Here is a 21515-nt window from a genome sequence, read left to right as displayed (position 1 = left end):
GCCACTTGCCTCCCATCTAGTGCAAAACATGTCTAATGGTTTCAACTTGAGAGGATCTCATTCTTGGATGTCCATTTGGCCTAGCAAATCATACGGCTCACATTTGGCCACGTGTGGATTTCATGTTGTAAGCATCGGTTTTTTTATTGTAACCCATGTGTATGCATGCATACAGTAGTGACTGACTGACTGGTAAGCGGGAGCTATGTGTAAAGGTATCCGCCGACCTTTGAAATAAAATTGCCCGATCGAATTTCTTAAGTGAGAAGAAGAGAATATATGACATAAGAAAAAGCATATCATTGCAGAAGAAGAGAAGCTCAATGCATAATTTCTGTAATGGACATCATTTTCAATATCGGACACAAAAAGGCCTGAACGAGGCAACTCTCCATTCCAATGTATTTGTCTAACATAAAAGAACAGATAAAATCAAATCATATCTACTCATCAAGAAACCATAACAATCCCATCCCTTTTGTTTGTTTTTTTTTTTAAGTTCTAACTGTGACAATGGCACCAAACAACGAGAACCTACGGGACCTTCAATGGCTTTTCCAAGCAATCGAATCCGAAAGCCTCAACCTACACAACCTGTCATTCTTTCTTTCCCAGCCAGCTACAGGTTGTCACCAAGAAACAGAAAATTCCATGAACATAAACATTGGCAAAGACACCCTTTTGTACTTCCCCCACTTGTTGACTCTATTGGTTACAGCTGAAAAGGCTCACACTTCATTGAAGCACTTGGAGTTCCACAGTGTCGAATGGGAAATAGAGCAAATGCGGATTCTCGGATTGTTGCTTGACTGCAGCTCAAACGTCAAGCAAGTCGTTTTCAGAAGAAACAAGTTTGATGCAGAATGCTTGGCTGAGATTTCAGATGTTGTGAGGAGAAATGGAGTGATCAAAGAGGTCATGTTCACTGAATCTGGTATTAAAAATGCTGGGGCTTCACTTCTTGCTTCTGCACTCAAGGTGAATGATACTTTGGAAGAGTTGCAAATATGGGAAGACTCAATTGGTTCAAAAGGGGCAGAGGAGTTATCAAAGATGATTGAAGCGAACTCAACACTCAAGTCTTTGACGATATTCGACTCAAGCTCACTCACAGCAACCCCGCTTATATCTGCTGTTTTAGCCAGAAATCGAGCAATGGAAGTTCACGTTTGGAGTGGAGAAAATGGAGAGAAAAGTTCCAAGGTTGTGGAGTTTTTACCTGAGAATGGCACGCTTAGAATTTACAGGCTTGATGTTTCAGGCTCTTGCAGAGTTGCTTGCTCTCTTGGATGCAACACAACTGTCAAGTCACTCGATATGACCGGAGTCCGGCTTAAGTCCCGGTGGGCTAAGGAATTCAGATGGGTGCTGCAGCAGAATCAGAGCCTTAAGGAGGTAATCCTATCGAAAACTTGCCTTAAAGATAAGGGGGTAGTGTATGTTGCAGCTGGACTATTCAAGAATAGAAGTTTGGAAAGTTTATATCTGCATGGAAACTGGTTTAGTGGCGTTGGTGTTGAACACTTACTATGCCCTTTGAGTAGATTCTCATCCTTGCAAAGCCAAGCAAATATTACGCTGAGGTCTGTGACTTTCGGAGGTGGGAGAACGAAAATCGGAAGGGATGGGATTGCAGCCATCTTACAAATGCTGACAACAAATGAAACTGTGACACAGTTAGGAATTTATGATGATCAGAGTTTGAGACCGGATGATTTTGTCAGAATCTTCAAGAGCTTACAGAAGAATGCCAGCTTGAGACAATTGTCTTTACAAGGCTGCAAAGGGGTTCGAGGAGAGTTGTTACAGCAAGCTATAATGGAGACATTGCAGGTGAATCCGTGGATTGAAGACATTGATCTTGAGAGAACTCCATTGAAGAATTCAGGAAAAGCTGATGGAATTTATCAAAGATTGGGCCAAAAGGGGAGGAGTGAACCGGATATAGATTTGCTGAAAGACATGCCGCTTACAGAACCAAAGAGCTGCCGGGTTTTCTTTTGCGGTCAAGAATATGCCGGTAGGCTTTTCAGGAATATGAAATGGTTTATGAACTTGCATTATCCTATGTTTTGGTAGAACTTGACAGTTGATGTTGAGAACGATCAATTCTATGTATTCCCACTTGCAGGTAAGACTACGCTGTGTAATTCCATCTCGCAAAACTTCTCTTCTTCAAAGCTTCCCTACATAGAACAAGTGAGAACACTTGTAAATCCAGTTGAACAAGCAGTTAGACCAGTTGGAATGAAGATAAAGACATTGAAAGATGAAGACACAAGGATTTCAATATGGAATCTTGCTGGTCAGCATGAGTTCTACTCTCTCCATGATCTTATGTTTCCGGGGCATGGCAGTGCTTCTTGCTTCCTTATCATATCCAGTTTGTTCAGGAAACCCACCAACAGAGAACCGAAAACCCCAGAAGAGATAGAAGAAGATCTTCGGTATTGGCTTAGATTCATAGTTTCCAACTCAAGAAGAGCTGTGCAACAATGCATGCTACCAAATGTAACTGTAGTCCTCACTCATTATGACAAAATCAATCAACCTTCACAAGATATGCAGCTCACTGTGAGTTCAATACAGAGATTAAAAGACAAATTCCAAGGGTTTGTTGACTTCTATCCTACTGTATTCACAATTGATGCTAGATCATCTGCATCTGTCACTAAACTCACTCATCACATTCGAAAGACAAGCAGGACTATTCTCCAAAGAGTCCCTCGTGTTTATCAGCTCTGCAATGACCTCATACAAATTTTATCGGATTGGAGATCAGAGAACTACAACAAGCCAGCAATGAAATGGAAAGAGTTTGCTGAGCTATGTCAGGTTAAGGTTCCACCCTTGAGAATCCGATCGAGGCATGATAATAAGGATAAGGTGGAAATGAGGAGGCGTGCTATTGCTACTTGTCTTCATCATATAGGCGAGGTGATTTACTTTGATGAACTGGGTTTCTTAATTCTAGATTGTGAGTGGTTTTGCAGCGAAGTGCTTAGCAAACTCATAAAATTAGAAGTTAGAAAGCAAAGCTCCCTGGAGAACAATGGCTTCACTAGCAGAAAAGAATTGGAGAAGATTCTAAGAGGAAGCTTGCAAAGTCAGATTCCCGGAATGGGCTCAAAAGTATTTGAGAACTTGGAAGCCAGTGACCTTGTAAGAATGATGCTGAAACTAGAACTATGTTATGAGCAAGATCCTTCAGATCCAGATTCTTTGTTACTCATCCCATCAATTCTTGAAGAAGGCAGAGGAAAGCCACAGAAATGGCAAATAGATTCACCTGATTGCATCTATGCAGGGCGGCATCTTGAATGTGATGATTCAAGTCACATGTTTCTCACACCAGGCTTCTTTCCTCGTTTACAGGCAAGAGTTCTATATTCCTTTTCTCTTAATGTTTAAACTTCATATTCTGATTATGCTTAAAGTCATGAAAATACAAATGGAGATGGTATTTGTTATTACTAACTAAAAAGTTATAAAGCATTTAAAAGGCAAGCTCCAAACTAAAATCCTATGTTCAAATTCTTATCAGAGTTTGATTGTTTGCAAATTCAGGTGCATCTACATAACAGGATTATGGCTTTGAAGAACCAACATGGAGCAACTTACAATCTTGAGAAATATTTAATTTCCATAATCATCAATGGCATATATATTAGAGTAGAACTTGGAGGACAATTGGGATACTACATTGATGTTCTCGCTTGCTCTACCAAGAGTCTGACTGAAACTCTTAGGCTTATTCATCAACTCATAATTCCAGCTATCCAAAGCCTCTGCCAAGGAGTTACCTTAACTGAAAACATCCTGCGGCCAGAATGCGTCAGAAATCTGACTCCCCCAAGGTACAGGAAAACTCAGTTTGTACATGTGCAACTTTTGAAACAGGCATTGCTTTCGCTTCCTGCAGACAGCATGTATGATTATCAGCACACCTGGGATCTAGTCTCGGATTCTGGCAAACCTATTCTAAGAGCTGGGTTTGACTTAGCGCGAGACCTCCTGTCAGATGATGACTTCCGAGAAGTACTGCACCGAAGGTATCACGACCTTCACAACCTTGCTGTTGAACTGCAAGTCCCCACAGAAAACAATCCTGAAGAACCAGATCCCAGCAACGAACCTGATGGCAAAGTCGAACCAACTTTTGGTGGAATTGCCAAGGGTCTGGAAACAGTATTACAGAGATTGAAAATCATTGAACAAGAAATAAAGGATCTGAAACAAGAGATCCAAGGGCTAAGATATTATGAGCACAGACTTCTTATTGAGCTCCATCGCAAAGTGAACTACATGGCGAACTTCAATGTCCAGCTTGAAGAGAGGAAAGTGCCCAACATGATATACTTTGTCAGAACAGAAAACTACTCGAGAAAATTGATCACAAACATAATTTCTGGCATGACTGCACTCAGGCTGCACATGTTATGTGAATTCAGGCGAGAAATGCACGTTGTTGAAGACCAAATGGGCTGTGAAATTATGCAGGTTGACAACAGGACCGTAAAAAGTTTGGCTCCATACATGACAAAGTTCATGAAATTATTGACATTTGCCCTCAAGATTGGAGCTCATCTCGCAACTGGGATGGGGCAGCTGATACCAGATTTGAGCAAGGAAGTTGCCCATCTGGCTGACTCTTCCCTTGTATATGGGGCAGCAGGCGCGGTTGCTGCTGGGGCAGTTGGAGCTGTGGCAATGGGACGAGTGGAAGGAAGCAGAAACAGAAGCAGAAACAGGGCTGGAGATATCCAGCAGGAGCTAATAGCTGTGCAGCAATGGGTGGTGGATTTCTTAAGAGAGAGGAGGTGCTCAACAGGAAAGGATATTGCTGAGAAGTTTGGACTGTGGAGGGTGAGATACAGAGATGATGGCCATATTGCATGGATTTGTAGAAGGCATATGATAGTCAGAGCCCATGAAGTCATTGAAGTACCCATTTGAAATTGATACTTGAGCGCGTGGAATAAATGGGGTTTCTTCAAATTCTTTTTATAAGAGCTTTTTGTCTTCCTTACTGCAGATTATAAACCCCGCTATGCAGCTGTAACTTGCACTGTTAAACAAATAAGCTCTTGAGTCATAATTTCAGAACTATATGCTATCCCAGAATCTGAACAAGTTTACCTCAATTTAACGGCAAAATCAACTTAACTAATATAAAAATAAAAGAGCTGCCTTCTGCTTGTCCATTATGGTGTGAAAATGCATAAATAAAATCAGTGGTATGTTGAATCTAATGATAGAAAAGTTCCAAAAGCTAAATCTAAGTCTTTGCCCTACTTTGTCTCAAATCAGTAAATCACATGGGATATGTGGGACCAAAATATATCATGTTATTAGATAGATTGTTAACCAATTGTTAGATGAAATTTGATTCCGCAATAATTAAAATTTGAAACCAGAAGCTGGAACAGGAAGAATTATGAAACTTGAAAAGTTCACAATTCACATACACTACTGACACCAGATGCATCGGAAATAAAGCTAATAACAGGACAAAGTCATGATTTCCGGCCATCTGAAACATCTCAACATACAAAGGAAAACACCACACTAATGATACATTATTACACGTCACTATTAGTATTAGTCTCCAGTCTAAAATCTAAAGTCACCTGTGTCTTCCCTTGAACCACTTGGATAATGAGCTTTAGAAAAAAGCCCTACTCCCATAAAACACACGGGAACCAGTGTTCTTAGATGCCTGCAATTTCTGATCAGTGCTTGAATTCCCTGAACTGGTTGAACTAGGTGGTCCACTATCGATGTCCAGAGGAAGCTTCATCTTGGCCAATGACTCAGTAAATTGCTGCATGCTCTTCATATACATGTCCACTATATCTTGCTGCACCACCTTCTGTTCAGGCTCAATGTTGACACTGACAACAGGCTTATTAATTGCATCACTTGGCACTCCACCAGAGGAATCGCTCTCTCCTTCTCCAACATCAACCTTTTTCTCTTTTGAGGGAGGTTCTTGTTCCTGATTCTGTGGCTTTGAAACTACCGGAGAATCAGAGGAATCAGAGCTAGCAGCAACTGAAGGGGAAGAGACCCCATTGGTTGAAACACTGCTTGGAGGAGAATCAAACTTTGGAAGCTGAACAGACTCAACTGTAGCAGTCGAAAAGCTTTCAACAACAGGAGCTCTGATCTCCGAACTAACTTGGTTTCGGGCATCAGAAGACACCAAGCTCTCAGAGGTTTCAGTGTCCATATTGGAACATGAAATCCCAAAATACTCTGAAACCATCATCTGGTTCTCATTCACAATTTTTGGATCTGGGAACTCAATCCTATCAAGGGACTCGGATATTTCTGATTCTTGCGCAGTTTCATCAGCAGCCAAAGGTTTAGGCACCGCTGGAATTGCCATTACATCAGGTGAAGCTCCAGCATATGCAAGAGACAACTGAACAAATCCAGCCGGAGAATGGAAGAGATCAGTTGAAGAGAGAGAAAACTCTTTCTCCAACTTCCCATTCTTGACGAGTACTTCAGATAAAGGCACCAAAGTGAAGCCCAGCAACTGGTCTTCAAGATAATTCTTCACCCTACTCATCATAAATATTTCACATTTGAGGGAGGATTCAACAGTCTTGACATTGAGCTTAAGATTTTCATTGAAAACAGGATTCCTCCCACCACCATTGATGATATTGGTGGAGACAGTGTTTTCGGGATCACTGGTGAGGCAAAGCTTAGCATAAACATCTTGCTTGTGGTAAATGCAGATGTTATGAATGTCCCTAGCTTGATGTACGTATACTTCAAGAACACCAATGAAGTTCCCTAAGTTTGACATAACAGCCTCTTTTCTGTTGGCTTCAGTTCCCTTTGTCAAGCTACCAGAGCGAGCAAAGAAATCAGATTTCTGCTTCTCAGGCTCAGCAGCAACAGAGGACTTGAATGGTGAGACAACAGATTGTGGAGAATCCATGGGAACACCAAGAATTTGAAACTGGAAAAGCACAAAAGATATAACTGAAAAATCAGGTCAAGCAAAATGAAATTCCCAACTAGAAAGCAGAAACATGTATCCCTTTAAACCAATCCAAAGAATCAATTCAAAGCTAAGAAACTTAAGCAAATTGACGGCACATCTGATATTTGGAACAGAAATTCACAGACTAAGAAAAAACTCTTAGAGCTTAAAAGCCTATTTTTGTCGGTAAAACCTTTGAGGCAGAAAGCTCCAAATTCAAGGCAAATTCGGAAATGTTAATAAGCTTTTAAGACCAACACATAAGCTGCCTCCCAAAAAGTGCATCACTTGCCAAAGCTAAAGCAAACACTAACTCTGAACATGAAGAAGCCAATTTTACAAAAGAAAAACCCTTCAAATGAAACCCAAAAACCAACAGCATGGAAAATTTTATGATCAACTTCAAATCATGATTCCTTCACCTTTGACCAAAATCAAGAGCGGAGACACGGTCCCAAATCTAAAAGTTCGCTAAACCTGAACTGGAATTCAAAAACCCAGAAAAGAAAAATACCTACAAGATGAAGCTTTTCGCTTCAACTACTCCAAAACGCCAAAAACCTGAACTTTTTAGCTCTAGTGTGAATTACTCCAAAACCCAGAACAGGGAAAACTTAAGAGCGAGCGAAGACCCATAAAACAGTTAAATAAAGCCCCATAAATGACCAGATACAAATAAAGCAAAGCAACCATCTCTTTTACTACACAGAAGCCGGAATCCAAGGAAGACTTAAAATCAGTCAAAGCCAAAAAAAAAACACAGTAACCCAGATCCTGTCACATAATTCTAAAACATACCCACTAAAATTCAAAGCAAAAAATAATGAAAATAAAGTGATCATCACAATAAAAACAATCAACAACAGAGATTGCTCTATTATCCCATTATTATCACCTGCCTTTAGTCACCAAAAGTCAAAAGAACAGCTAACTGTTTGCTCTAATCCAAGATCCAACAACAGCTCACTTCACTAAACCAGGTTGCTTTGCTCCGCTTTGCTCACTTATCGAGCTGTGAACTGAGAAAAAAAGAGTCTGTTAGAATTAAATCACACAAGTCCTGAGCATTCAGCTGAGTCTTGTCGGAAAGAGAGAGAAAGTACACAGCCCGTGTTGTATGATTATGCAAACTTGCAAAGTATATAATATAATGGATTTTTTTTTGTGGGTATTTGCTATTTTAATAATAATACTTTTTTTTTTTTCAGATTTTTTTCATTTCTCCTTCGCTCTTTGTTGGGGTTAGAAAAACGAAAAGCCATCGAGTCTTGGACTCTATGCAATTTACAGATACACCGCCCCACGCCTTTGTCATTGTGGACCAATGAGAGATGCGTTGAGTGCGTTTTGTAGGTGGGTCATGGAATTGAAAGAACCCGAGCCTGAACAGCTCCTGTTTCAACTTTCAACTATGTGCAAAACATACGTTCGTCAACTTTGTCAGGCTCTGTATTTATGGCTTATGTAATTTGGTTACTGACTTTTTATTTTTATATTAAAATTTTAGAGAGCAATTGAAATCTACCACTAGGTACGTGTACTTTTGCACAGTAGCTTAAATCTTTACGGAGAGTATTTTCCTTTCAGAAATTATATTTTCGCTGATTACATCTTAGGAAAAATTAACTCTCATTCCAACAGCAGTAGCTTCATTATTTTAGATAGATTTTGGATTTTTTTTTTTTTGTAAACTAATCATTTTTAAAAGTTACTCTTATTTTTGTTTAAAAGTTAGGAAAAAAATGGAATGGATAAATATTTTTAAATTTTTTCGTCTTCTTAACAAAAATAAAATAGTTAAATTTTTAAAAATAACTAGATGGTTTAAAAATAATTAATTCACGAGCAGCGAAATCAAAGTAAACCTGAAATTATTAATTATGTTAGGAGCCCAATGTGGGTTTGGTCACTTTTTTTTTTTTCAAATATCAATATGTTATAATCAGAATTTTTCTAACATACGGACAATATAGTATGAGATCGCTCGTCTAATTAAAATTTCAAAGATTTATGTAAATTTCTAATTGATAAATTTATGGAAGACACATCTACACTAATCTAATTATTCCATAATTAAGAGTAAAAGAGTACTACCACGGAGTTGGGAGTGAAAGGATTGGATGGATGTGAATGGGCTAAGAGCTCACTTTTGGTCACTACTTTGCTTCAATTTTTTTTTTCTTTTTAAAAATGAAAAGTTGCTTCAATTTAAAATAAATAAAAATAAATAACAACATTATTGTCTTATATATCCAAGGGGCTGAAAGTGGATTGTTTGGTTAATAGGATAATTTCATTGTTTGCTAAGTACATTTCCAGTGTAATGTGAATCTTGGGTGGGTACTTTTGGGGTTTAGGTCACGCCGAATTTTTTCTTCTTAAAAAAAAAATCCACATAATTGATTGCAGTAATGAATAATTGTTTTCTCAAAAGAAAAATACCTCCATTTTTTTTAAAAAAAAATAATATTAACAATAACTATCTAAAAGCAATGTATGGATGAGGCCAAGATTTTTAAAAAATTCCTATCTTGATAATAATTGGCCTTTGAATTTCCTAAAGACAATCATCATAACACATAAGGAAACCTACTGTTTTACATACATTGAAGCAGCCAAGGCTGCCAAGCTTTACAAGTGTACAGTGCCAAGTTTACTAAGATTGGAAATTGAAAAATTTATAGCGCCATTGCTGGACCATAACTTCTGGTCTCCCATGTGAATTTTGGCAGGCAAAGAACAATAATAATTTTATTAGGGCAAACTTTATTTATGTAGAAACAGAATTTTAATTGCAGCAAGGAATTGCCAAATTTGTATATTATTGCAACTTGGATGGACCCCAATTGTCATTTTTAATTCTTAAACCTTCAAGTTGATTCATACAAATTCCTCTCAAATTAAGATTATTTCCGTGTCTCTTGCTCTTAAATACGATTAATATTTTGGGGGGTTTTTTTTTTTCTCTAATAAACAATTGATTATTGAGATGTGCAGCTGGGAAGAGTCAATTATTAGGTGGATTTAGACAAATCAGCTTTCTTTCAAGACAAACAACAAATAATTAAATCCTAATCAACTAATAGAAGAAGCCAGTTGAGGGGAAATAATAGCAAGAACAAAAATAATAACAAGAAAACAAAGACATCACTGTTGTGAGTGAGATGACTTGTCTATATTATACAATTTGTAAATAATTTTTGAAGACATGATGGACATGTGTATTGTCTAAGTCTTGGCTTATAAGACCCTAACAAAATCACATAAATGTGAAAAAAAAAAAAAGTGTATCCTCATAGTAGATCCTGTAACAAGAACATGTATTTGTTTATCTAAAAAACTAGAAAAATGAAAAGGGTGATTAAAATTGGAGATGCCAGATCAATCAAGACCCCCCAAAAAGTGAAAAGAATGTGGAGAACTTGGAAGAATGCCCCACTTTAGTACCCAAAACGCTCCACTAAGAGGATAAAAGGCAATATAGCTTTATGCCTTTATTATGATGCATGGGCCCTATAAAAAGTTAATATTAACATGCTCCTTCAAACTAAGCCTGTGTTATATTCAAACAAAAATCACACTATTCTAACGCCAAATTGGCAGAAAATCAAAGGCTAATTGTGGTGGGGGTGGGGTCTTGTTGCTTCTTTTGAAAAAAAGAACCAAAAAAAATTGCTTTCTTCAAATTCAAATGTCTCGATGAGCCTTAAGTCCTTAACTATCTCTTTGAAATTATGTAATCCATCCAAAGTAGACTTTAACCAAATCCTTCAATCAACGGGTCTTTTTTTATCTTTGTATTCAAGTTGGTTTGCTTGCCCGGAAAAAGTCCTCCCGTGATGGAGATTTAGATTGAGCTTTTTCTTTCCCTATCTCTTCTTGACTCTTTATTTTATTTTATTTTTTTTGCTTTTTCCTCCCTCTTTAATAAATAGTTGATATAGACGGATGAGACTCGTTTTAGTACAAGCTTTTTTTTTTTTTCTAAATTTTAAATGCTTTTCATTTGCCATCATCCAATTCCAAGGTCATCAGATGCGTAATTGGCGTATGCAGTGATGTTTTCGGACTAAATTACTTGTACAAAGAGGCATTGCTTTAAAAGCAATTTAAATATTGAATCTTAAGGATAGGTTAGGATGATAACGTGTGTTTTAAAATGCACGTTAATTTTAATTTTGTCGATTCACCCCCTCCCACGCTCTGAAGAATAATATTAAAAAAATTAGAAACTTATTATTTGTTATCCACTGTGTATAGCATAGGATCCAAAATAGGCAGAATCAATTATTTTGAAAAAAAGAAAAAAAGGAGGTTTATTCTATAAGCACTCCAAAGATCATAGAGATTAATTAAAATTGATTTAATCATGAATTATGCATAAAGTATAGGGCTTCTAGATTGCCGTCCAATTAACCAAAATGTCAGCAAATCTTGACCCTTCTTGAAATAACACCAAAAGATAAAGTTAAAAAAATGGGACATTAAATATTTGAAAAATGTGGAATCATTTGGGTGTTATTTTATTCCACTTCTTTGACCTTTTCATCACCCTTGAGCCTCATCAAAATATGACCCAATACCACACCTCCCCCCCCCCCCCCCCCCCCCAATATAATTATTTAAATAATTAAAGAAAAATGCCCCATATTTTTTTTACTAAACAACGTTTTAGAACATTCCTGTGCCACTCGTTGTCGTCACTCATTATTTAATTATGGGTTACTATAAAATGATTAACATGCACTGTAGATTTGCACTAACTCAATTAAAATTTGCTTTCATACATAATTTGGGCAGCCTCCTTGAACCAGTGGTGCCACTACGATCACACACACAACAACCCATTATTTAATTTTTTTCTAATTTAATACCATAATCAAAATGTATTGAGATTCAGCATTTTTATTTGATAACTTCTTGCAAAAGCTAAAAGCACTTATTAAGAGAGTGCTAAAAAGTATTTTCAATAATGGAAGGTTTTTCAGATTGTAGCAACTATTTTCAGATTTATTTTAAAACATTTTGTAATTTGTAAGATTATTGAAAAGTATAATATGAAGCATTAATAATAATAATTGAAATTTCACTATAGTAGATGGAGAATATATGCATAATAATAATTATTATTATTATAAAAAAAAAAAGAGAGAATCTTCGGAAGTCAAAACCCAAGAAGCCGTTGAGCATTAATTAAATTGCGGTCTTTGAAAACTATATTAATTTGCGGTCTTTGAAAACTATCCAAATAAATATCAGGGCTTCTAGAAATGCTTTTGAAAAAACCTGCTTCTAACAGTGCTAGATTAGGACTTGCGTGTAGTTTGTTCAAACAAAAATTTTATTAATAGATTTTTTAAATAAAATTTTTACAAAAATTATTTGAATTGTTCGGTTATTAAGGAGAAGTTTTATTATTAATAATTGTAAAATTATTTTTATTATTGTCAATGAAATTTTTTATTAATAATTATAAAATTATTTTTATTAATAAGTTTTTTTAAAAATTATATTATAAAAGTAATAAAATAAGATTAGAAATAAATTAAGAGTAATTTAGACAATTTTGATTCTTTATAAAACTTCTATAACCCATCCAAATAAATTATTTTGTCTCTATTAATAGAAGTTGTACAAAACATTAAATAAATTATTTTGTCTCTATTAGTATAACTTTTATAACAAGTTATTGAACTTCTACTAATAGAGGCAAAATAATTTATTTAATGTTTTGTACAACTTCTGTTGTTAAGGCTCCCCCGTCACCAAGAGTTCTATACAAAATGTAACCCAACAATACTAAAAATTTTGAAAAGAACTTATTGAATTAACAAGCACTATTTGATAAGTCATACTAAATATGCATTAAGGGCTACTTCGGGACAGCTGTGACTGATAAGATAAGTTGTTTTTTCCTTTACAAATGAATAATATGTTGATTAAAAAAGTAATTTGGGATTTAGTTAATTGTGTTGTTGTGATTGTTGTGAGTTTGAAAATCAAAGTATATGCATTTAGTGAATTCTTATTACAAAAGTGATGTTCTATTATATAATGATTAAAATAGATTTATATTTAAAGTATCTTTTATTTTCTAGAGTAAGTTTAATAAAATTATTTAGACATGTCTTTTTTCATTTTAAAACATGTGAAATTACATAAAGTGAACAAATTCAATTAAATGAAATCTAATGAACTTTATAATCTCTACAAAAAAATATGATTAAAAAATTCATACTAATATATATATCCAAATAAAATAAAAAGTAATATACGTTACATTTATATTGAATTTATTGCGATAATGTTCCTTAAATTTTATGTTTCTTGGGATCGAGAGTTATTAATATTGCGACAGTCTTCTTGAATATCGTTGTTTCTTTCTATTTATTCATCAAAGATTGAACTATGATCATTTTCAATGTTATTAAAATGAAGAATGTGTTCAACATTCCTCCTTATATATTGTGCAATGCCTTGGTTGCAATGAAAACTTACATAGTCATATGTAAATCTTATTGATTTTCATGATAGAAAATAAACGTAAGCTACAAAATGTGTGTGTGTGTGTGTGTGTAAATTTACTAGATCAAAACTTTGAACTTAATGGAGAAAATATATATTAGTCATGGCGGTAATATGATATCTAATTATTTATATACATGGTTTATGAAAAATAAGACATAATTATTTTTTTGTTTAAATAATAAGGTTATAATAAGAATTTTAAAAAAGTGCAATGACTTATTTAATAAGCTTCTAATAAAAGTAAACCTTCTATTTTTAAAATCTATTGTCAAAATGAAAAAAAAAAATTAAATCAGTAGTTCTTAAAGAATTTAATAAATACTATTTTTATAAAAAATTATGAAATAAGTATATTACAGAGTTTCAGCATTAATCTCAAACATAGTCTCACTCTCTATCAAAACATTAAAAATAAAAATCCTAACTCATGGGCTGGGCTGTTCGATATTGAGCCAGCTTAGCAGTATTCAACAAGCCCCCAAGTCTTGGAAAATGTCATCACCCAAGCCCGCCTACACTAGCCCATAATTTTTGCGCTGCACAGTTTAGTAAACCCAGTTGAAAAATATAACAAATACAATACAAAGGTATTTGCTACAAATGTTTGGAATTGACTGTTTAAACCCAAAAAAAAAAAACAAAAAGTTCAGAATTCATTGTGCCTTTTACAGAATTTCCTACGATCCAAGTAATTGTTTCCCTGTAAAAAAAATTGTATTTTTATCTCAAATTTTCTGATTGTCTCGGGCAACTAAGTGAGGTTAACCCATAAATTTACAGTTGAATCAATTCAGAAAATTTATGAAAAATGCTATCACAATAAAAAAAAAAAAATATTGATGTTATTGACAATTTTATAATTTTATCTTTAATAAATTAATTTTCTAGAATCCGCCCGTGACAATACACGGAGTTACAAAAAGACTAAAGCCTCAATTTTAATATAAAGCAACCTTCGCAATTTGGACCAAAAGAATCGTTCACTATGTGCAATAAATTGTTTAAGTATTTTTTCAAAAATGAAATTGTTATATATTGTGGCTTTTTTTCATTTTTTTAAATATTCATTAACCAAAAATAGGCCAATAATCAATCCGAAGCAATATAATGACCTTTTTATGGGTGTTTAAAGTAAAATTAAGCCCTGGGTATGAAGTACAAATCATGGATCTTCGCTGACTTTCTATTTTTGCCCCAACTTTATTTATAAAAAGAAAACAGAAACGGCTTTGAGATGACTGTTGATGCTCGATCCCAACGGCTAGTTATTTGAATATTATGGATGGACCAAACACTCCTTGTCCTCCTAACTTTATTACTACAAGAGCTGATAATTTAGGAAATTATACTTTGAGATATTATTATCCTTAATTTTGTGAAAACCTTTCCCACTCTTATTGATATGATTTATCTCGCACGATTTTATCCCCCCCAAAAAAAAGGGGTTTGTCATAATCGTTTTAAATCACACATATTAATGTCAACATGAATGTGTTAATGTTTTCTATTAAAGTAATTTTTTTTTTCTTTTAAGAGTAAATTAGAATCACAAACTCTATATTTTGGCTAATATAGTCTTTGGTAATTTGGGGCTAAATCTAAATGCTAATGATTGGTGAAATGATCTACTTATTTCTGTTAGACAGAGTTTGTATGAGGATATTTGTGGTCGCCAAGTATTGTTTCAAATGAGTGTTTTTATTTCATTATTCTCTTCTTTTTTCCTTAATAAAATTTAGTATCATTTATAAAAAAAAAGTCATCAATTTTTTTTAAAAATTGTTGTTCATATTTTTATTGAAAAATACTACTTTGTTAATATATTTTTACACGAATCATGTTTGGATAGACCAAAATAATAAGAAAAAATCTAAAATGCCTGGCCAAAACAGCTTTTGAGCTACCGTCATTGGAGAAATTATTGGCAAAATAAACCACACTACCACAACAACAACAACAATAATAATCTCTTCAAATGAATGGTATACTGGTAATTCCACATCATATAAGTTTTTCAAAAATGCGGAACTCCATTTCTCCAACGGTCACTTTGCATCCTCTCGCCGGGCCAGCATCAACATAAAAAACGCTCTTTCACTGATTTTCCCTCTCAACTCACAATTCAAAACTCATCTCTCTTTCTCTCTTTCTTTCTCACTTTCTTAGTGAATTAAGAAAAACAAAAAGACAGACAGCAAAAATGAAAGCAAGCGCCGCAGCAACTTCGTCAATCAGAAACCTTCTTTCAAAATCACTCTCTTCGAAACAAAAATCAAACTCAAAAATTTCCAAATCTAATTCCGAGAATACCCCTCCCCTCCATCCAAACATCGCTCAGCCTCAACTCTCTCCTACGGCACCGCCGGCCAAATCCTTGACTTTTCACTCTCAGTGTCAGATCCCCCGATCCGACGCTCCGCCTGAAGTTTTCGAATCTCAGGAGGACTCACAACTCAAGGTATTTATCGAGATTTTCTTTTAATGAAATTTTTAGCGTTTCAAATTTCAGTCAAACCTAGTGCTTTGTGAGAAGTTTATTATTCTTTTCTAAAAAATGAAATTTATCTTGATTTTAGTATAAATTCTTATTAAAATTTCAATTTAAGTTTTAGGTTTTGCTTAGTTTATCCATTTTTTCCCTTTATTATTGGTACAAAAAAAACGTTTTGGATATGTGAATTTTGAAAACTTTTATGCTACAAATTTTTACAGAATCGAAAAAAGACTACCAGATCAGACACTCAGGGTGAAGTACCGGAAGTTTCGGATCCATCGGTGAAGGTACTTTATACGTTTTTTATTTTTATTTTTATTTTTCTATAAATGCAGTTTTTGGTAAATTAGGAGTTAATTCTAGTGGTTTTGTGATTGATAAGGTTGTGGTGAGGATTAGACCTGCGAACGATCTTGAAAGAGATTCAAATCAAACAGTAAAGAAGGTTTCTTCAGATTCATTAGCTGTTGGTGAACGTAAATTCGCATTTGATTCAGTTCTTGATTCGAATTCAAATCAGGTTTGAAAATCGTTTTAGGCTCAAGTGAATCATATTCAAATTTTTGAAGTATTCTGTTTGCAATCATTACTTATAAGCTGTCATTTGTTGTGCACAGGAAGATATCTTTCAGGTAGTGGGTCTGCCTTTGGTTAAAAATGCACTGGCTGGTTACAATGTTTCCCTTTTGTCATATGGCCAGGTATCCATCAATATATGCTACAAGTTTAGCAGTTTCATGAACATAAATACAATTCAAGTGTTTCTTTTTATTGTAGTTATGTATGTGTGAATAAGTAAGCTTTGTCTTTGGATTCTTAATAGACTGGAAGTGGAAAAACCTACACAATGTGGGGGCCGCCAAGTGCTATGGTTGAGGATCCTTCCCCAAGAAGCGAGGAGGGAATTGTACCCCGGATCTTTCAAAAGCTCTTCTCCGAGATTCAGAGAGTACGTTTTTTTACCTTGCCTTCAGTGTTAGTTAGATTAAGGAATATTGAGTGTTGCTGATGACATTATGGCTTTAAATGTGATGTACAGGAGCAAGAAAACTCCGATGGAAAACAAATCAATTACCAGTGTCGTTGTTCTTTTCTTGAGGTATGCTAAGAGTTTTGAAGATCCAGTGAGTTGTGTTTGGACTTTTTTATTTGCATAATATAATGTATTTATTGTGTGACTGACTTGCAGATATACAATGAGCAAATAGGGGATTTGCTGGATCAAACTCAACGAAACCTTGAGGTGGATATTTTCTGTACTCTCTTTATTACTTATCACTTTCCTTATTACTCTTTCTTTTTGAGTCTCAGAGTTGACATATGCTTGGTGGTAATCTCCTGTTTGTTCTTAATTGTTTCAGATAAAAGATGACCCCAAACATGGATTTTATGTTGAGAACTTGACAGAAGAATATGTGACTAGCTATGAGGATATTACTCAAATTTTGATCAAGGTAGGCAAGTAGGACAGCTACATCACTATGTTGATGCTTTACATGAATGTTTTCCTTTTCTATAGTTATGTTCTGATTTTCTATAATTATGTTCTGATGTTGTTCTACCTATGTCATGTGCAGGGGCTTTCAAGTAGGAAAGTTGGAGCAACAAGTGTAAATTCTAAGAGCTCTCGGTCGCATATTGTTTTCACGTTCATTGTCGAGTCTTGGTGCAAGGTATCCTAGAAACTTTTCTCGTAGATCAGGTGGTTTATTAAGTAACATTTTGGATTCACGAGATTAATAAAACATGCTGTTGATTTCATGTCTCAGGAAGCCTCATCAAAATGTTTCAGTAGTTCGAAAACAAGCAGAATCTGCCTTGTTGACATTGCCGGAGCAGATAGAAATAAACTTGATGATGTGGGTCGAAAAAGTGTGAAGGAAGGAAAATATGTGAAGAAGTCCCTAGCACAGCTTGGGTATGATGCCCTGTCACAGGACATGGATATCTTTTCGTTTAAAAATATTACTTAAAGTGTGAGATTAAGAAAATAATAATGTTATTTTTTTTACGCATTTGTTTCATTTGAACAGATATTTGGTGAAAGCTCTCACACAAGAAACTCTAGGAAAATCTGAAGATGTTATATACAGATGCTCCTGCTTAACACATTTACTGCGAGAATCACTTGGTGGCAATGCCAAACTAACAGTTGTCTGCAATATCTCCCCAGATAACAAGTATGCTAGTGTAACATCAATTTCTATTTTAACTATTTATAAAATTTGAGGAAATAATCATGTCAAAGTTAGAGACTTACCATAGTGGTAGGCTTAGAGAAGTATTTTCCCTGTGTTATTTTCATGATCCAAGTTAAATTATATAATATATATGATTTATGGTTCTCTGAGATAACTTGAAATATTGGAAGAAAAAATCACCTAACTTAGTGGTAGGCTTAGAGAAGTATTTTCCCTGTGTTATTTTCATGATCCAAGTTAAATTATATAATATATATGATTTATGGTTCTCTGAGATAACTTGAAATATTGGAAGAAAAAATCACCTAACTTTGATGCTTTCTTGTCATCTGATAATGTCATGTTTTTGGCACTAGTATGGACAGTCTTTTATTTGCCTGATGTTGTGCTTGAGATCTATGTGGTGATATTTTCTGATGCAAAAGTTGTGCTTGTTGAATGCAGAGATGTAGGTGAAATATTGAGCACTATAAGATTTGGACAGCGAGTTAAATCAATAAGAAATGATCCAGTGATAAATGAAATATCAGAGGATGATGTTAATGATTTGAGTGACCAGATTCGTCAATTAAAGGTATTAATTCTCCCCCCAGAAGCTGCATTTTCAATTTAGTTTTAGTATTATTAAATCTGTTTATTTTGGTTGCAGGAAGAACTTATAAGAGCTAAGTCTGATGTTCACTCTGGATACTTCAAAGGGCGAAATGTGCGGGAAAGCCTAAATCAGTTGCGAGTAAGCCTTAACCGCTCGTTGATGCTGCCACGCATAGATAATGAATTGGAGGAAGAGGTCAAAGTTGATGAGCATGATGTTAGCGAACTGCGTCAGCAGCTAGCTAAGTTGCAAAGTTCTTATGACAAAAGCTCAAAAGACCCATCTGAGAACAAAGATTCTGTTCTCTGTTCTTCTGTAGAAGAATTCCATGATGCAGACTTGATAAGTGAAGATGACATAGAGTGTCCAGAAGAAAATGACTTGGAAGAAATTGATCTTCCTCCCAAGGAAAACAGTACACCATCATCAGATGACCTTTCAAGTACCCTTAACACATCAAGACCCATTAATCATGCATTCAGAGATAGCATTTTAATCAGCTCATGCCGTCAGTCTCCAGTTCTCCAAGATCCAACTTTCTCCGAGTCTCCGAAAATTGGGAATATTCTAAGAAAAAGCCTGGCCATTTCTTCGCCTTTGGCAAGTCAGACTGATATGTCACAGAGTTCCAAATCAGATGTATTACGACAGTCACTAAAACAAAGTGAGCGCATTCGATCCTCTTTGCGTTCAAGCAAGATATTTCCAGGTGCTGCAGAATCCTTGGCCGCTAGCCTTCAAAGAGGCCTGCAGATCATTGACTCTCACCAGCGTAGCTCAGCATCAAATAGATCTTCAGTTGCCTTCTCCTTTGAGCATTTGACATTGAAACCTTGTTCAGAAGTTGACAAAACCAATGCTTCAGTCCAAACTAATATCGAAGAAAGAGACCTTCCTCTCTGTGCATCTTGCCGACAAAAAATGGAAAACAACACTAATGAGGTTCAGGACAGCCTGAAGACTTGGATTGTCGCTAGAGTATGTTTTAGACTTAATTTCTGCTGAAGTGCCATATATGGTCTTTATATGTTTGGCTTAGTTGACTAACTTTTCCTTCTTCTTTATCAGGATGCTGAGAACGATTCAGCAGAACCCATAAAGAAAGAGAACGAGCTTGAAAATATTTGTACAGAACAAGCAGCTAAAATTGAGCAGCTAAACCGTCTGGTAATTATTTATATTTCCTCTAAATAAGAGGTGTCCACAAAGTGTATAACTGACATTGTTGATGACAATCTGAATTTTTTCAGGTAGAGAAGTACGAACGTGAAAGGATTCATACTATTTCAGAACATGGTGAAGAAAGCTCTGCGCTTGGTCGGGCTTTGCAAAATGAACAATTTGAGGAGCATTTAATGAAGGATGACAAATGTGAAATTAAGGAAGTTCAAGAAGTGCCAAGTCATCAGAATGGAAACATTTCCTTTGAAATGAACGAGAAAGAAGCACTTCTTAAGGAAATAGAAAGTTTAAGGACCAAGTTGCAGTATACTGATGCATCTCCATTCAAGTCTACTGAGAATCTGAGATCCTCTCTATTGTCGCGATCCATTCAACTGCGGAAAAGCATAGAAGCACGGCCAAATACTGCAGAAGAGCTTGAGAAGGAAAGAGAAAGATGGACTGAAATGGAGAGCGAATGGATATGCTTAACTGATGAGCTACGAGTTGATATTGAATCCAGCAGACGGCATGCGGAGAGAGTAGAATCAGAATTGAGATTAGAGAGAAAGGTCACTGAGGAGTTGGACGATGCACTAAGTAGAGCTGTGCTCGGGCATGCTAGGATGGTCGAGCACTATGCTGATCTGCAAGAAAAGTATAATGACTTGGTTTCACGTCACCGCGCAATCATGGAAGGAGTAGCAGAGGTTAAGAGAGCAGCCGCAAAAGCAGGGGCAAAGGGCCATGGCTCGCGTTTTGCCAAGTCAGTAGCTGCGGAGCTTTCTGCTCTCAGAGTTGAAAGGGATAGGGAAAGAGAATTCTTGAAAAAGGAGAACAAGAGCCTTAAAATCCAGCTTAGAGACACAGCAGAGGCTGTTCGTGCTGCTGGAGAACTGCTTGTTCGACTGAGAGAAGCCGAGCAAGCTGCCTCAGTTGCTGAGGTATTAAATAATAATTCATTCGTTGCAGATTTGGATTCTTCTAATGTTTTCCGACTAATGACTAACTTCAATTTCTTGCATGATCATTTGTAGGCGAACTTTTCCGGTGTTCAGCAAGAAAATGAGAAGCTAAAGAAGCAGATTGACAAGCTTAAGAGAAAGCACAAGATGGAGATGATCACCATGAAGCAGTACTTAGCAGAAAGCAAATTACCGGAGTCTGCATTGCAGCCTCTATACCGTGAGGATTCTGATGTGGCACATAGCAGTGCGATCCTGGATGATGACCAGGCTTGGAGAGCAGAATTTGGAGCTATATATCAAGATCCCATCTAAAATGAAACCTTCTTCCTTCCCCTGACCCTACTTGGGTTATTGGCCTTTGTTAGTTCATTCTTTCTCCCTTGTATGTTGTGTTTTACTTTACAATTCTCTTGCTTGAAATTTGTAACAGAATCAAATTCTTTGTTAATTCGTGTTTGATGTTAGTTATTTTTTAACTCAACCCCCAAGAAGATGACTCCTATTGCATAATTTATTTTATTATATATATTTTTATTCAATCAATCATTGTAAAAGTGTAATTATTGTT

General features: G+C 35.6%; 3 protein-coding genes across 5 annotated transcripts; 2 read left to right on the top strand and 1 right to left on the bottom strand.

The window, feature by feature from the left end:
* Positions 1-290: 290 nt before the first annotated feature.
* LOC18055275 (protein TORNADO 1) lies at positions 291-5171 on the top strand. Its single transcript, XM_006452443.2, has 3 exons — positions 291-2020; positions 2132-3375; positions 3568-5171. Exons 1-3 carry the CDS (start codon positions 514-516, stop codon positions 4954-4956), a joined length of 4140 nt encoding a protein of 1379 aa, XP_006452506.1. The 5' UTR covers positions 291-513; the 3' UTR covers positions 4957-5171.
* A 250-nt stretch (positions 5172-5421) lies between these two features.
* LOC18055274 lies at positions 5422-8187 on the bottom strand. 3 transcript variants are annotated; one of them, XM_006452441.2, is made up of 2 exons: positions 7896-8187; positions 5422-6976 (listed from the first exon to the last, which is right to left on the bottom strand). In XM_006452441.2, exon 2 carries the CDS (start codon positions 6953-6955, stop codon positions 5666-5668), a length of 1290 nt encoding a protein of 429 aa, XP_006452504.1. In that variant the 5' UTR covers positions 6956-6976; positions 7896-8187; the 3' UTR covers positions 5422-5665. The 3 variants fall into 3 exon arrangements, with proteins under 3 accessions (XP_006452504.1, XP_006452503.1, XP_024033428.1); XM_006452440.2 differs by having other exon boundaries at positions 7900-8187; XM_024177660.1 differs by lacking the exon at positions 7896-8187 and adding an exon at positions 7515-7835.
* Positions 8188-15593: 7406 nt separating this feature from the next.
* Positions 15594-21441, top strand: LOC18055273 (kinesin-like protein KIN-12F). Its single transcript, XM_006452439.2, has 16 exons — positions 15594-15986; positions 16241-16309; positions 16405-16542; positions 16640-16723; positions 16846-16971; positions 17062-17121; positions 17212-17265; positions 17384-17476; positions 17600-17695; positions 17792-17940; positions 18056-18202; positions 18668-18797; positions 18873-19796; positions 19887-19985; positions 20069-20923; positions 21017-21441. The coding sequence occupies exons 1-16, from the start codon at positions 15729-15731 to the stop codon at positions 21257-21259; spliced, it is 3525 nt and encodes a 1174-aa protein (XP_006452502.1). The 5' UTR covers positions 15594-15728; the 3' UTR covers positions 21260-21441.
* The last annotated feature ends 74 nt before the right edge of the window (positions 21442-21515 follow it).

Source organism: Citrus clementina, unplaced genomic scaffold (assembly GCF_000493195.1).
Source record: "Citrus clementina cultivar Clemenules unplaced genomic scaffold, Citrus_clementina_v1.0 scaffold_1, whole genome shotgun sequence".
Classification (NCBI taxonomy): Eukaryota; Viridiplantae; Streptophyta; class Magnoliopsida; order Sapindales; family Rutaceae; genus Citrus; species Citrus x clementina.
This window is presented reverse-complemented; position numbering and strand designations above follow the sequence as displayed.

Bases quoted from the DNA above. Each gene is read 5' to 3' on its own strand.
- LOC18055275 (XM_006452443.2), top strand. From the start codon at position 514: ATGGCACCAAACAACGAGAACCTACGGGACCTTCAATGGCTTTTCCAA. The intron at 2,021-2,131 runs GTAGGCTTTTCA...TCCCACTTGCAG, and splicing joins TTGCGGTCAAGAATATGCCG to GTAAGACTACGCTGTGTAAT. The intron at 3,376-3,567 runs GCAAGAGTTCTA...TTGCAAATTCAG, and splicing joins GCTTCTTTCCTCGTTTACAG to GTGCATCTACATAACAGGAT.
- LOC18055274 (XM_006452441.2), bottom strand. From the start codon at position 6,955: ATGGATTCTCCACAATCTGTTGTCTCACCATTCAAGTCCTCTGTTGCT.
- LOC18055273 (XM_006452439.2), top strand. From the start codon at position 15,729: ATGAAAGCAAGCGCCGCAGCAACTTCGTCAATCAGAAACCTTCTTTCA. The intron at 17,122-17,211 runs GTATGCTAAGAG...ACTGACTTGCAG, and splicing joins GTCGTTGTTCTTTTCTTGAG to ATATACAATGAGCAAATAGG. The intron at 20,924-21,016 runs GTATTAAATAAT...GATCATTTGTAG, and splicing joins AAGCTGCCTCAGTTGCTGAG to GCGAACTTTTCCGGTGTTCA.